The sequence below is a fragment of the Clavelina lepadiformis genome, chromosome 1 (genome assembly GCF_947623445.1).
Source record: "Clavelina lepadiformis chromosome 1, kaClaLepa1.1, whole genome shotgun sequence".
Lineage (NCBI taxonomy): Eukaryota > Metazoa > Chordata > Ascidiacea > Aplousobranchia > Clavelinidae > Clavelina > Clavelina lepadiformis.
In genome coordinates this window covers 24,607,691-24,623,647 of record NC_135240.1, presented here as the reverse complement: position 1 = coordinate 24,623,647, position 15,957 = coordinate 24,607,691, and the positions used below count along the sequence as shown (strand labels likewise).

At 38.0% G+C, this 15,957-nt stretch overlaps 1 protein-coding gene across 1 annotated transcript; it reads left to right on the top strand.

The window, feature by feature from the left end:
• The first annotated feature begins 193 nt into the window (after positions 1-193).
• On the top strand, positions 194-9,834 carry LOC143456193 (P-selectin-like). Its single transcript, XM_076955149.1, has 19 exons — positions 194-460; positions 591-676; positions 1,287-1,382; positions 1,476-1,584; positions 1,951-2,109; positions 2,617-2,709; positions 2,845-2,982; positions 3,212-3,338; positions 3,420-3,532; positions 3,717-3,911; positions 4,308-4,508; positions 4,681-4,872; positions 4,997-5,182; positions 5,710-5,889; positions 6,079-6,267; positions 6,359-6,470; positions 6,566-6,717; positions 8,761-8,924; positions 9,070-9,834. Exons 1-19 carry the CDS (start codon positions 376-378, stop codon positions 9,238-9,240), a joined length of 2,748 nt encoding a protein of 915 aa, XP_076811264.1. The 5' UTR covers positions 194-375; the 3' UTR covers positions 9,241-9,834.
• Positions 9,835-15,957: the final 6,123 nt, after the last annotated feature.

Below are 15,957 nucleotides of genomic sequence, written 5' to 3'. Positions count from 1 at the left end.
CAAAAACAGTTCAACTCAGACAGCAGGAAAGGCGATAACAATATAGTCCGTACTTCGTAAGATAAAGTTTTTCAAACGTAGTCCGTTGGCGGAGATGTGTTTTCCTTTTAAGCATATGAAAACGCTAAACAATAAAGATATTTTCAAGAACTGGGAAAAAAACTGTGATTAATACGCAATTTATGCTAAAGATACCATTGTGACGTAATGGCGTATATTATTGTTTGCTAGCTGATTCATAAGGTTTCCATAGGTCACGCGGTTTCGGCGTAAAACAAAAAAAAAACATTCACCAGATCATAACTGGACGCGCCTGGTGATTATAAGTATCATTTACAAAGTACGACTTCCTACTTTATCCGAGGCTGTTCGAGAATGAGAAGTTATTGTTCAAAAAAGTTGGATACAATGAAGAGCTTAGTAGTTCTAATCGTTATCTTATTCATTTTTAACGTTGAAGGTAAGATACGTAGAAATATGCAGTATGCAGAATAAAAAGCGTACATAATTCTGTGATTAGCATTCTTAGAGCCAGAAAAATTGTAATTAAATTTGAGTCATTTTTCAAAAGAACTTTTAACCTTTAACAGGGCTGCGATGTTGGATTTGTGTAAACGCTCCCAGTGACATAGCTTGCATGTTGAATGGAACTATGGAACGATGCCAGCCAAACCAGGTAAATTAGTCTAGTACAAAAGCGGCATGTTATAATTTGGCCTCCACTGTATATACAGTAGGGATGGGCCGATACGAACCCAAAACCGAATAGATTCGCCGAATACCGACTTTGTTAAAAAATGATGAATGATCTAGTTTCCCGACGAAGCTAAAATTGAGTCAGCAATATTTACAATAAAGGTCGTTTTCCTAACGATTTTGCTTTTTCAATCGTTTTTTAAACACTGTTTTTTTGAAAGAAAGCGACTTGTTTATAGATTACGTCATGTTACAAGCAAGACTTAACAGCTTTTAGATGAAACTTTATTGTTTGGTTCTAATACGAATAGATTCGGGATTCGTTCGTGTCGACCTTCATGAAATTCGGGTTCGCACGAACCCGAATAATCTTCCTCGCGGCACATCCCTAGTATACAGGCAATAAAAAGAAAAACTATTTACAGTTATAGCAAATGTTTCGTAAAATGGACTGTTTAACCAAGCAATAAGAATATAATGTTTTCTTTATAAGAATATAGTAGTTGTTAAAAATGAGAAACGAGTGATGGTAATGTAGTAATGATGTGCAATAAACCTAATCACTAATCGCTGTTTCAATCAACTTAAAGCTCGCTTGCCAGAACGAGGTACGACGGTACGGCAACGGTGTAAGAGTGACGAAACGATGCAAGCAAGCAGAAGCATGCGAGAATAATTTAGATCAAGTAAGTCAGGGGATGTTAGCCTTTTCCGTTGTTTTAACTTGGCATTAAAACTTTTGTGCTGTTGTAATTGTAAATTATACATGTATTGTCTAGAACACAAGGGCCCCGTTTTCGCAGTGCAACGCAAAAAATCCAGCGTCGGTTTGCAGGTGCTGCTGCAACTCGGATGGTTGCAACGCGATGTCTTTGGATTGCCATGACTGTAAGTGGTGACTTTTCTATAGCCATGACGTTTTGTTGCGATCTATTTGTTGCGTTTGTGCCAAGAGCTATAAGTTTTACGTAAAAACAGCTTTGTTACATGTTATTCAATACAAATGGATGCCCAGCAATTGTTATGGTTTATGAGAAATAAAAATACCCCCGGCATCAATCGCATTTTTTATCAATGACTAACTTATAGGGAAAGTACGTTGCCCATAGTTAGTTTAGTAGCAAGTTATTGCCATCATATCATGCGACGTTTTACGGAACATCTGTGATTCTCTATGCTGCTACATGTCAGACCACAAACAATAAACAAATTTTGATTGGATCTTCACAAATTAGTTGTTTCTATTTTATAAAGTGCAGAAAAGTATCGTGTTGAAGAAAACTATCTTTGGTACGATAGACGCCAGACCAACGTGCACGGATATTGGTACGCCAGAAAATGGGCGCAAAATCTGCACCCCCAAGCAGGTTCCGGCTGAGATTGGGACAAGATGCCGATTCCGGTGCAATTATGGTAAAATATAATTAAGAACAAATGCCATCTGTGTATATTACAATGTCTGCGGTACGTCTCGCGTACTCATCTAAACCCGTTTGCACGTTATTTCTGCTTTTTGAAGTGGGGGGACCACCATCTACGTCTGTATTGATCACGATTCTCCGACATTAAAAATCCTGTCACGAAACTAAGTAAAGCAAAAAGCTTAACTTAAAACAAGCAAATTAGTCATTTTTATGAGTGTTAATTCCTGAAAACAAAAGGTTTATTTTCAGCCTTGAGCAAAATAAGATGTGACCACACTTCCCACATACACGTTGTTAAAGCTTGTAAAGGCGTTTATGTCATGATTGTAAAGGGAAAAATTACAACGTTTAACAGTTGCCTAATTAATCCTTTGATTTATTTACTTTGTATCCACCTGTTCACTTATATGAATCTTCCAAATACTTTACTGTATATATTAAAAAATTTAAAAAAATACGTTTTAAAAAATCATTTTACAATTGAGAAATAACGCAGGATACCGTTTGGTTGGAGCGGTAAGAAGTTTGTGTGATTTCGACCCGTTCGGCAAAGGAGCAATCTTTAACAAACCAAAACCTTTTTGTGAACGTAAGTAATCGTTAGGCCTACATCTATATCATAGTTATTAGCTCGACATCACATACTGTAGCACGTAATATTATAACACATATAATCTCAAATGCCTCTTAACTGATAAATTAACGCTTCTGTATCAATACGCAGGAAGAACGTGTCATACAAGACAGTCAGATCCCGAAAATGGTCGTGTTGTATGCACTGACTTAAATAGAGTTGGCAGCGTTTGTAATTTTACTTGCGATCCCGGTCACAAATTACTCGGAAGACCCTCCACTGAATGCTGTAAGTTAAATTTTGTCACTTTTAATTGTTTATTTAATGTAGCTTTTTCGGCAATTTTTACTCGTTACGACATGCGTTAAACGAAAATCAACAATTTTCTAGCCATGTGTCCAAATGTACGTTTACATCTGGATCGAGTATTAAAAAATATTTTCAAAATAGTCTCATTTCGGACTTCATGTGAAGTTGCAATTGAATATTTAACACCAATTTTCTTTTTCAATCGTAGGCCCGCGGGGCCAGTGGAATAGAAAACAACCAATTTGTGTTAAAGCAACCTGCAATCCAGGGTTTGAGAATCCGCCTAACGGCCGCGTGCAATGCACTGATGGAAGCTATGTGGGAAGCCACTGCACGTAAGTTCTTACAGCAATAAAACCGACAGAAGTACGGCAAATTATTGTGCAAGAATCATCAAATTTTCAACGTTTCCTCAGATTTGAATGCACTTACGGTTTCGCGTTGATTGGTCCGAGCTACGCCACGTGCGTGGCACATATAGATCACCCATACGAAGTCCGTTGGAGTAATGGTGCACATTTATGTGAAAGTAAGCAGAAATTTCTAACCCTGAAAAGTGTAGACTATACGAAAAGGTTTTGAATATATTTTCGCTAAGTTTCATCTTCATCAACTCAACAATAAAATCTTTCTTGTTCAATATGTGCAATGAAGTTTGGTGCTTTGAAAAATTGTTTTAACTGACTAGCATTATTTTGATCATCGTCCAATAGAGCTATCATGTGAACCTTCTCCTGTGGCGCCTGAAAATGGAAATACCATCTGTGAGAGGGAAGGATCAGGGGGGAAAGAGTGCGCCTTCTCTTGTGATGAAGGATTCATGTTGGTTGGATCTTCTTCCACTCGATGCATAAACTTGGATGGAGGGAATGTTGGAATCTGGACCTTCCCAGCACCAGTTTGCGAAAGTAAGTTTGAAGACACGATGATTAATTTATAATCACTAATTAATTGACTGAGCAATGAATTGATGCTACTCTTCGCGTACTTTCCCATAAACACCAGATGTGAATGGTCATGGAGAGGTTCATTTTCAAGTGTCAACACTATAATAGCGCCCTTTGTCAACTCGTACCTTATCATTATAGCAGGATCACTTCCTCAACTACCGAGTGTGGTAATTACGGCACATCAATAAGTTTCCGCAGGATTCGTATACGCTTTTTTTTACACAGTTTGATGGTCTGCTTCAGGCATTTTTTTTTCTGAAAAGACTTTTTTAGTTTTCAAGCAATATTTGTCGTGATATTGTTTCTACAAAAATAATGGCAGAAGAATTTACAGTACTGTATGTTAAATTTTAGGAATTGCTTGCCTGAAACACAGCCCGTTAACCAATGGCAACGTAGCATGCACTGACGAAAATTTCGTGAGCAGTATTTGTTCTTTTACCTGTGATCGTGGATATGAAATGGACGGAATGCTTGTTTCTATTTGTGAAATATTGGACGATGGTGCAATGTCACAAGTTGCTAAATGGAGTGAAACAGCGCCCACGTGTGAACGTAAGTTATAGTTACAATGACCACTAGACCACTGTAAGCGTCAGTGAGCAAAAATTCTTACTAATACTTGGCTTACATTTTTATTCAATCATATTTTATAGCATGTACAGTAATAATGTGCCACGCTAATGGTAATCCGATATTGACGCACTTATTTGATGTTATCTTAAAGCGAGGAGGTGCTCCCCTTTGAATGACGTGTCGGAAACCATAGCAACAACATGCGACAACCATGAATTTGTCGGCTCTACATGTCATTTTTATTGCGATGATAACTTTGCCCTAAAGGGGAACGAGTCAGTAATTTGTTTACCGTCAGAAGAATCTAACGGCATTTGGAGCAGCGATATGCCACGATGTGAATGTAAGTTTGCATTATAGCCTACAGTACTTAATACCGCATGTATTAAAATAAAATTGTGTCATATAACGCTGTTACGAAAGGGTAGGTTTACAAATCCTTTAATTTTTGCTTTTTTGCTTAATAGTGATTCGCTGTCCTTATCTGGAATCACCAGAAAATGGCGAAATGATGTGTTCAAATGAGAATTTTGCAAACAGCGTCTGCGGTGTTTCTTGTGATACTGGATTTGAGCTTGTAGGTCCCGAAGCTACAAGATGCGAAGCCTTAACCACAATCGGTGTTTGGAATCAGCCAATTCCATTCTGCCAACGTAAGTATTGCTGTTTCTTATTTATAACAGCCAATTGGTGAAAGCCATGTTATGTTGGTTTTTCGTGTTGAGATTAATTTTAGAACAACCAAACGGACAAAATAAGTCAGATTAAGATATGCAATAAATGTTAACCGTAGTACAGTTCGTGGTAATCTGCTACTTAAGCTAAAACTATACAGTGTTGTTGAGGTTTACAAGCGTCATAAAATTGACTTTATTTTATTGAGTTATATTAATTTCGTTGGAGAATGTTACATTAATGACGTTTCTGAAATTGGAAACAAGCGCTCACATGACAGAAAATTAAATTTAGCAAAGGTTTCCATAACTTTGTGCGGTTATGTCGCAGCCCACACATTAGTAATTCAAGTGACCATTTAATCAATTCAGATTATATCTAAAGTGGTTGACTTGGTCGTAGATTAGATTCTAAGTGTATGAAAGTAACTCGGTACAGTATTTCCAAGCATTTTTTGTTACCGAAAATATCCTGATCCTAGTCATACAGTTTCTCAAATTTTCAGCAATTTCGTGCCTTTCTGCACATATTTCTCCTGAACACGGAAGCGTCGTGTGTACTGATGAAAATAACATCGACAGCATGTGCTTTTTCTCATGTAATTCCGGATACTCATTGGCCGGCCTTCCCACTTCCACCTGCTTGTTGGACGCCAGTTGGAGCTCGCCAGCAGCAGTATGCAAGCGTAGGTTGCTTTTATCGCATACTTAACAAGCTTATCTTAAATTCTTTGCAAAAATTTCACACACATGCTGCAACAGTCGAGTTATGCTTTTAGGTGGAACGATGACGATATACACACGGTTTAAATATTCATCCTTGTGTGAAGTAAAAGCATAGTGTTATTTTTATCAATATGTTATTTATTATGCAGCCACTATCTGCAAAGAGATCCCACCTATAAGAAATGGCCGAGTTGTCTGTACTGACTCGAACCGACATAGTTCAGTTTGCAACTTTCGCTGTAACGAAGAAGAAGGGTATTCCCTTTACCCTCCAGAGCATGACCAAATTATGTGTCTCAACGATTCTTTATGGAATCATCCTCAGCCCTGCTGCGCCCGTGAGTAAAATATTAAATATTCCTGTGTAATTATAGGAAACATTGCTATGTGATTGAGTGCTAACTAAGCAAGTATACAACATATTTGTAGGTGACTGCCCACCATATGCAGTGATGGATTTGGTCGTCATGTTTGACTTGTCATCCTTTATCGCATCTTCAACCTGGATGAAAATCAAAGCATCCGTCCGTCAAATTATCGAGTAATTTGTGCTTTAAATGACCAATTAATTGCATATTTACTATTGCTCTTGTGCTGTTGGTTTTGCTGAGTATAACTTGAAAATATTTTTTGCAGCTCATTCGTAGTGAGTCCAAACTTCAGTAGGATTGGGGTTCTTAGGCGCCATCGCATTGCAGATAAGCAAACAGAAATCCTTCTAAGACAATTTCCTGGAGATAAGGCTGGCTTGTTGGAAGCGTATGACGACATTCCTTACATCGGGGAAGGTATTTATTAAGAGCTTAACGATTAAGACTTACTTGTGTCACGAGATTATTTTATGCACCTGTTTTGTAGACACCACATTATACACCGTCTTTTCTTTGCATTGTGTTGTTTTTATGCATGTTCACGGTCTGCCGTATTTTACTTGTTTATGTTCTTTTACTTGTTCTTGTACACCTGTTTTTATCAAATCTCTTGTGACGTCTCACGTAGTTACCCCAAAGGCTAAATTAGTATCGTGTTTTACGTTCCACGTTGATTCCTTCATCGCGTGGAATTTGTTTGGTGTAGTACTGTGCTCGGCTGGGCGACGGTGGTCGGCAGTTACGTTTTGGGTTTTTAGAGGAAGGTGGATGTTTTTATGAAAGAAAATGGCATTAAAAGAGAACAAGGCAAAACTGGCTAATTGACTAGCCGTTAGAGCGGGAAGATTCCTGGTCAAAGAAAGTTTGGTTACAATTGGCGAGCGCGCCAGGATCCCGCAGTCAACGAAACTATTCTCATAAACGTTTGGAAGTTTCACGATGTCCAGCATCTACTTTGCTATTCCGCCGCCAAAATATGAGCCCAACGAAGATTTCCTAAGCTTCTTCAACCGCTTCGACGCTTTTTGTGCGATGATTGAAGCGAATCCCGCTTTAAGGAAACATCTTTTAATTAACAGCTTGGATGAAGATTTAAGCTGGGATGTACGAGGCAGAGACTTGTCGCTTTTCGACTTGGAGTACGATGAGTTGGTGAAAAGAGGTACCGAAGCGAGGCCGCCCATTTGTTCTACGGAAAGTAACAAATGTCGAGTATTAAAGGGGACTCAATTCGATGCCGACAGAGCAATATCTTCATTGGCTTTCGCTGTCCGAAAACGTATATGTGCGGTAGAAGCTATTGAAACTCCCGCTCCCGAAGAGCAGGCTGCTGAGTCTGCTCCAGCTGAAGAAGCTATCGAAACTCCCGCTCCCGAAGAGCAGGCCGCTGAGTCCGCTCCAGCCGAAGAAGCTGCCGAGACTCCCGCTCCCGAAGAGCAGGCCGCTGAGTCTGCTCCAGCACAACAAGCTGTTGAAACTCCCGCTCCCGAAGAGCAGGCTGCTGAGTCTGCTCCAGCTGAAGAAGCTATCGAAACTCCCGCTCCCGAAGAACAGGCCGCTGAGTCCGCTCCAGCCGAAGAAGCTGCCGAGACTCCCGCTCCCGAAGAGCAGGCCGCTGAATCAGCTTTAGCACAACAAGCTGTTGAAACTCCCGCTCCCGTAGAGCAGGCCGCTGAGTCTGCTCCAGCCAGCAAGCAGCTCATTAGGGGCGTAAGTTTGTCTCGGTACGATCACGAAGTGAGCCAATCGAGTGATCTTTGTGCAGTGGAGTCGTCAGCGACACCAGGGGACGGATGTTCACCAAGCTGGACGGTCGGTTTGGGTTGCGGGGTGCTCATCAACAACGGAGCGCCAAACGATTAGAGCTACGAACGATGGTCGTTTACCCGGATATTGAATAACTTTTCCGGGGACGAAAAAGAACTGAACGGGGGGGCGATGTCACGAGATTATTTTATGCACCTGTTTTGTAGACACCACATTATACACCGTCTTTTCTTTGCATTGTGTTGTTTTTATGCATGTTCACGGTCTGCCGTATTTTACTTGTTTATGTTCTTTTACTTGTTCTTGTACACCTGTTTTTATCAAATCTCTTGTGACGTCTCACGTAGTTACCCCAAAGGCTAAATTAGTATCGTGTTTTACGTTCCACGTTGATTCCTTCATCGCGTGGAATTTGTTTGGTGTAGTACTGTGCTCGGCTGGGCGACGGTGGTCGGCAGTTACGTTTTGGGTTTTTAGAGGAAGGTGGATGTTTTTATGAAAGAAAATGGCATTAAAAGAGAACAAGGCAAAACTGGCTAATTGACTAGCCGTTAGAGCGGGAAGATTCCTGGTCAAAGAAAGTTTGGTTACACTTGCAGTAACTGTATAGTGTTCTTGCTTGCTTAATTGTAGACATTTAATGGAAACTGAAGATTGACTCAAAAAACATATAACCATAAGTTCTTTTAACAGACACCTACACTACTGAAGCGTTCACTCACGTCTCTGAAAAAGTTCTGGTCAAAGATAACGGAGACAGGCCGGATGTTCAGGATGTTTTGCTTGTTGTCAGTGACGGTCACTCACAAGATGACGTAGCAAGCATAGCGGAGCAACTTCGATCAAATGGCGCACAGGTAAGATAATATGGTATAGTTCAGACAATGCAGCAGTTTGTTTCGTTATTGGCCAAAGCAATACTATATACTTGCATCGACGCAAATCTGCCATTAACCGCAAGAAAATATCGATCAAACAGTAAATTTTTGTTTTTTTTTTCAGATTTTTGTAGTCGGTGTACAATCAGGGGACGAAGGAGATGTTAACAAACAGCAACTGCTACATATTGCCGGCACAGAAGAAAACCTTGTGTTAGCGGAAAACAATCGCAAGGGACTCAGCGACGAAGTTCTTGCAAAAATAACTAAAAAACTTTGTACCAACAGATGTTAAGAAAAACAGCTAAAACGCGAAGACCAGAGAGAAAATTTCTCCCAAAAATCTCAGCCATGGTTAACTTTACGTTGTAAAATTCCGACATCAGTCAACTCCAAATTGGGAAAAAAAAGTGAATCCTGTCGAAATGTTTTACATTTTATTATGTGTAAGCACTTTTATATGCGTTGTGTCAATTGATGTTTTTTTTGAAATCCTGCATCTGGAATTATCTATTTTTTCCAATTTTTCGCTTTCCGTTTGTTATTTATATTGTATTTTCATTGTAAAGATGAAACATTCCTTCCATATTTATTTATTACTTCTGTTTGCTTCTTCATCGTGATGGTGCATTGCGAGCAAATAAATCTATAACGTTTAATATCTCATGCTGCCTTGTAATGTTTATAAAAGCCTAAAGCAAAGTCAAACTCAAGTATAGCAATGGAAGAATTTAGACAATTGTGTTTTGTTTTTCTGCACCAATGGTCTGCTAATTTGTTTCAGGGTAATTATGTTATTTCATATTTTGTTCTTACTGCCATTACTTTAACTGTGTAAGTGCGCGTTAATGGAGTTATGCATTCTCGGTCAATAAAACGTTAAACTGTATTCGTGTAAGCTGTTTCGTAAAGCATGAGCGACCAGAAATACTGGTTCAGAAAACCTCTATCTATAGGGATATACATGTACACGTCGAACTTTACATGTACATTCTGACATGTACATGTTCAAACAAAACTGGCACAAACATTGTAGTTTTTAAGCGTTTTGCCTGTCCACATAGCATGTTTATAACATATTGTATTACATGAAATAGGTGTCAGAGTAATCCCTGATTAGTAAGTGCCTCGTAAATTGTGGAGATTATCCATAGTATAGTTTATTAGAAAAATATGTTCACATTTCGCTATACAGTCGTGGCCAAAAGTTTAAGACCAGACTTGATTTAGGGCGTTTTTTCTTATCACGTCAAAATTGCTGAAAAACATCCCTCGAGTATTCCTTCCCTGATTGAAGCAATCAAATTAGTCTGGATCGTGAAATTCCTGAAGAACTTTGTAAAAATTTATCGAAAATATGCCCAGACGTATCAAGGCCGTTATCAAAGCTAAAGGAGGAAAAAAACAAATATTAAAAATTTGAGATTTTGATGCAAAATACAATATAAATGCTTATTACCTTGTCTTATATATAGTTTAGCAAGAAATAAGTAAAAAGGCGACAAGAAATAGGACAGAGAACTGTTTTTGTCGAAATTCGCGGTTTGGTCTTAAACTTTAATTGGCCACGACTGTATGTCGACATTAAGTGTTTTTTCTTAAAAGCAAATAAAACTTTTCTTTTAAATTTTACGTTAAGAGTGCACAAATACGTTACATAGGCTATAACCCCAATAATGTTTGAAGTATAAGTTATAGAGCAAAATGATCTTAAATTGTACGAAGTCATAGAAACAAAAATAACGTTTTAACCACTGGCATGTGAACCATGCTTACTGTTAAAGTGATCACTATTTCACAAACTTTTGCAAAACAACAATAGTTCGCGGCTGGTTCAAAACCTATTCTTTAGAATCTGGTAGGATATTTGGTTTGGATTAGGAACTTATGAATGTTACCAAGAAATTCGAATCGGCAAAAGCGAAGAGTTAGAGCTAAACAGCTTATCTCCTTTTGTTGCAAAACCATAAATCAATGCTTGTTGTAAGAGTAAACAAGTTTAACAAAATGCATGCGTTACATATACATACCTTAAGATTTACATGACTTTGCAAGATGGATATTCTGCGATCTTATTGTCACTGTCTCAGGTCTGGGCAAGTTATCCTTTTTTTCGGCTTTCAAACTCCATGACTGAACATCCATGTAGTCCAAACCCTTTCCACAAAATCAGTCAGCTTTGCTTGACAAGTCGGCATGGGCGTTTAGAACTATCGACACAAAATGATTCAAAGCAAGTATCTTATTAAACGATATTAAGGTATTATCATTAAGGTAATAGACATATTACTTCAAGGCCTTTTAAGTACAGGACGTATTATATTAGTTTTCTACGCTATACAAATATATATGAAAAGGTAAGAAATAATAAAAGGTTATCAAATTACTTAACTCCTTTTCAGGAAATGACCGTTCAATTTTTTTAAATGACGACAAAGTTCCATAAAGCGACTTGAAAATTTTCAGTTTATAAGCCTGAAATTTTAGAAGTTGAAACAGTTTTCTGACCGAAATTGGCTTTACTTGTATAAACAAAAGAAGCAAATTAAATAAAATTACAGGGAGAAATTAAATGTCGTATCTACAGTCATAAAAGTTACAAAACTAGGTTTGGTATAAGCAATTACATTTTATGAAATTGTGCTTTGGAAGCATACGGTGAGATTAACTCTTGGCTGTATCTCAGTTGAAGTGTCTTTGGATAATTATGTTTTTTTTAATGCGGTCAACTGAAACACTACATGTATGCAAATTGTCCTAATAACTTCAAATAAAGTCAAACGAGCAACAAAAATTAATTAGAAAATTTTTAAATGATGGACTTGTTTCAGTAACATATTTACATTTAGGAAAAAACAAGCGAAAAGTTTAATGAATATTTAGTACTATTGTAACGAAATTATGTCACTCGTTATTTACAGCATTTTGTATTTTACCGTTTTTATGGTGAGTTTATTCTCTAGTGCGTTGATTACTTCACGGTGTTTTGGTTTTAGATGATTAATTGTAATTACCGTTGTTTATCTCACGTTTTGTGCACTTTTATCTTATCAATAGTTTGGCACCTTGCCTTTTGTATCCTATAAAAGCCGTTTGTTGAGTGATTTGAGGAGCTCGGTTTTGGTCTTGGGTCGTGGAGGCTGTTCAATAAAATGAGTTCATTTCTTGGGCTTTACTGGTGGTGCCGCGGTTCACCGTGAATGTGGGATGGCAGCCTGGCATACGAAAGCAAGGAAATTCGGTTACACTATTTCATAATCGACATAGCATGATTGACTTTCAAGTAATCCACAGTAAGCCTAATGCCTGATAAATGCAATTGTAGCAGCTTATTATCAACATACGAAAGCATAATCGCAAACAGATACTTAAACCAGATAGTCGCCGATAATTGCTAGTCAACTGATCGGCGGAACGCACGTTTCGGTAAATTCTGTTTTTTTATTAATGCTTTGCTAATTTGAAACAATATCTGTCGTTATGTACCTTTCCAGCTCTCATTTCTTGGAACCTTTGAAAACCAACTCACGAGGACTGTTTGCTACATGGTCGTCAGCAAAGATGTCAAAAAAAAACAGGCGACCATCATCATAGTTTAGCATCCATGTGTAGCATTACTGTTTGAATAAAAATCAACAAAAACACTTAATGCGAAATAGTCAATTAAATAAATCAATAATGCAAAGAAGCTAGTCAAATTGAAATCCGAAGAGAGCACGAAATAGTGAAAATAAGCAAACGGTGCAAATGGGCACATGCTTGTGACAATAAATACGTGCAGGTAAGTAGAGTGAGGTTTTCTGCCGACAGAGCTTTGGATTCTTCAAAGATGCCTTTTTTCCCTCGCTTTTTATTACACGTGACGCACTGAAATGACACAACGACAATTATTATAGCACATATTTAAAGATTTAAATCAGATTTAACACTTGTCAAACCTGTTTCGTTTTTCCTGTTGTATATCGCAGTTCCAATCAGATTTGAACTGATTACGAAATAGTAGACGACGCCAGAACTTTAAAAACTAAACATACCCAGCAACAAGTGCACTCGCCTCACGCGTTCATACACATACTAAAATATGTATACTTTGTACGTACGAGTAAGTTCAATGTTTGTTTATATAGACATTGTTGTAAGAATCCAAACGGCGCATCGGAACCGGTACTACGACACCTTATCGAAAGACACTTTATCGAAAGACACTTTATCGAACGACACCTGATCGAAACGACAGCTGATCGAAAGACACTTTATCGAACGACAGTTAATCGAGCCGACAGTTGATCGAACGACACTTTATCGAAACGACAGCTGATCGAACGACACTTTATCGAACCGACAGTTAATCAAAACGACAGTTGATCGAACGACACTTTATCGAACCGACAGTTCAACAACTGTAAAACTAAAGAAAGTGAATTTATTGTAAATTAGGTATTTCTAAAAGTGACACATTTCTATAAATTCTTCTTGTTACGCCGCGCCCCCGCTGTGAAAAGAGAACGAAAAAGAATAGTTAGTCAAGTTATTGGTGCGTAAATGAGTAATACGCTTCAATGCGGAGAGAGAGCAAAATTATATAAATATCACAATATCTCAAAAATTACAAAATCCAATTTTATCAAACAAACATGGACAGATAACTGAACATCACAATGACCCATTGTTTCAATGTTTGAGAAACACGCAACAAAAATCTTGCTTGAACTGTCGGTTCGATAAAGTGTCGTTCGATCAACTGTCGTTTTGATTAACTGTCGGTTCGATAAAGTGTCGTTTGATCAAATTTCGGTTCGATAAAGTGTCGTTTGATCAAATTTCGGTTCGATAAAGTGTCGTTCGATCAACTGTCGTTTCGATCAGGTGTCGTTTCGATCAGGTGTCGTTCGATTAAGTGTCTTTCGATAAAGTGTCGTTCGATAAAGTGTCTTTCGATAAGGTGTCGCGTCACGATCGGAACCACGCCAGTGCAAAGAACTACATTCTGCAGAAGTGTCTGCATGTCGTTGTTGTTGTGGAAAAGATTTGTGCGACCACCTTGAGCAATTTTGCATTGGAAGTACGAGTTTGTGCCGTTGGTGCAAGAAACTTGTTTTACGATTAATTGAGAAAGCACTGAAAGCGTTCTCTTCTTCATGGCAAACAATGAATCCAACTGTTTTTGTATGATAAAATGTTTGACAACAAGAACTTCTGGATCAACGAAATTTATTTACCTAAGTTGCAACCGAAGACATGATAACGGTACGGGTATTACAATATAACTGTTAAAACCAAACCAATGGGATTGCTTTTTTGTGCGTCTGGATTCAGGTCCCGTAAACTCTAGGGTAACTATACAGATGAAGCGTTTTGCTCTCTTCAAAGTGTTTCAGATCAAAGAAGTGAACATTATACTCCCAAAGAAGATACCGTGAAAGTACTTCTGGAGACAGCTTGTGCACATTTGAGTGCAAAAATGTACCACTGACGATTTACAAATGTATATAAATGTATATAAATTTACAAATGTATGTACAACGTTACTACAAAATAAAGTTTAATTTGTAAAGTAGCACATAGCACGTAAAACAAGTTAAAAATATCTTTTCTGTATCTACAGTCGTGACCCGACACCTTATCGAAAGACACTTTATCGAACGACACTTAATCGAACGACACTTTATCGAAAGACACTTAATCGAACGACACCTGATCGAAACGACACCTGATCGAAACGACAGTTGATCGAAAGACACTTTATCGAACCGAAAGTTGATCAAACGACACTTTATCGAACCGACAGCTGATGAAAGCGACAGTTGATCGAACGACACTTTATCGAACCGACAGTTCAAGCAAGATTTTTGCGTGTTTCTCAAACATTGAAACAATGGGTCATTGTGATGTTCAGCTATCTGTCCATGTTTGTTTGATAAAGTTGGATTTTGTAATTTTTGAGATATTGTGATATTTATATAATTTTGCTCTCTCTCCGCATTGAAACGTATTACTCATTTACGCACCAATAACTTGACTAACTATTCTTTTTCGTTCTCTTTTCACAGCGGGGGCGCGGCGTAACAAGAAGAATTTATAGAAATGTGCCACTTTTAGAAATACCTAATTTACACTAAATTCACTTTCTTTAGTTTTACAATTATGATGTATACAGGAAGCCAGATGATGTTTCTACTAACCTGTAATAATGTCATCGTCTACGACGCATAGGTTTCTAGTAATTAACGATTGCAAATGTGTGTGCGGGGTTGGCCACACCTAGTTTTTTTAGTAAACTCGCGAGCCTGGTTAGGATAGAGTTAAAAGATCCACAATTTATTGAAACAACTGACGATATGCACTGTTAAAAGAACGACAATTTATTAAAAGAACTGGCAACATGCACTGTTAAAAGCACGACAACTGACGAAGTGCACATTTCAATCGCATTCATTTAATTACAAGTTGTGTGCAATTGCTCGAAGATAACTTTTTATGTCCATATTTGTTGAGTCATAATTTTCAACTATGCTCTTCAGCCGTTGGTTGACAGCGTCGTAGCGCTTCTTCCGTGGTGGGCCATCGATTCCAGCACTCAATTGTTCAATTAACATTTCGTTGGAACCTTCCTGCTTAACCAGACAGCGACATGCCCCTTGCTATTAAATTTTGCCTTCAATTCCTTACTCTTTGTATCTATAATGACTAGTCTAGTCTACTGTACAGACAATCTCGTACTTAGTAATTCTCGTGCGTATTCTTGTGATATCTTATTAATATGTGGGCGGGCCGGCCGCCATGCGAAATCGAACACTTTATGATACAAATATAAAATATAGATATAAAATATAAATCGTCAACTTTATGATATATACATCACAATTCATTAATGCACACCATTACAAAGACCGCACATCACAATGGCTCATTGTTCCAATGTTTGAGAAACACGCTAAAATCTTGCTTGAACTGTCGGTTCGATAAAGTGTCGTTCGATCAACTGTCGTTTTGATTAACTGTCGGTTCGATA

Coding starts and splice junctions, on each gene's coding strand:
- LOC143456193 (XM_076955149.1), top strand. CDS start 376: ATGAGAAGTTATTGTTCAAAAAAGTTGGATACAATGAAGAGCTTAGTA. Junction 1,585..1,950: donor GTCTTTGGATTGCCATGACT/GTAAGTGGTGAC, acceptor TATTTTATAAAG/TGCAGAAAAGTATCGTGTTG. Junction 8,925..9,069: donor TTCGATCAAATGGCGCACAG/GTAAGATAATAT, acceptor TTTTTTTTTCAG/ATTTTTGTAGTCGGTGTACA.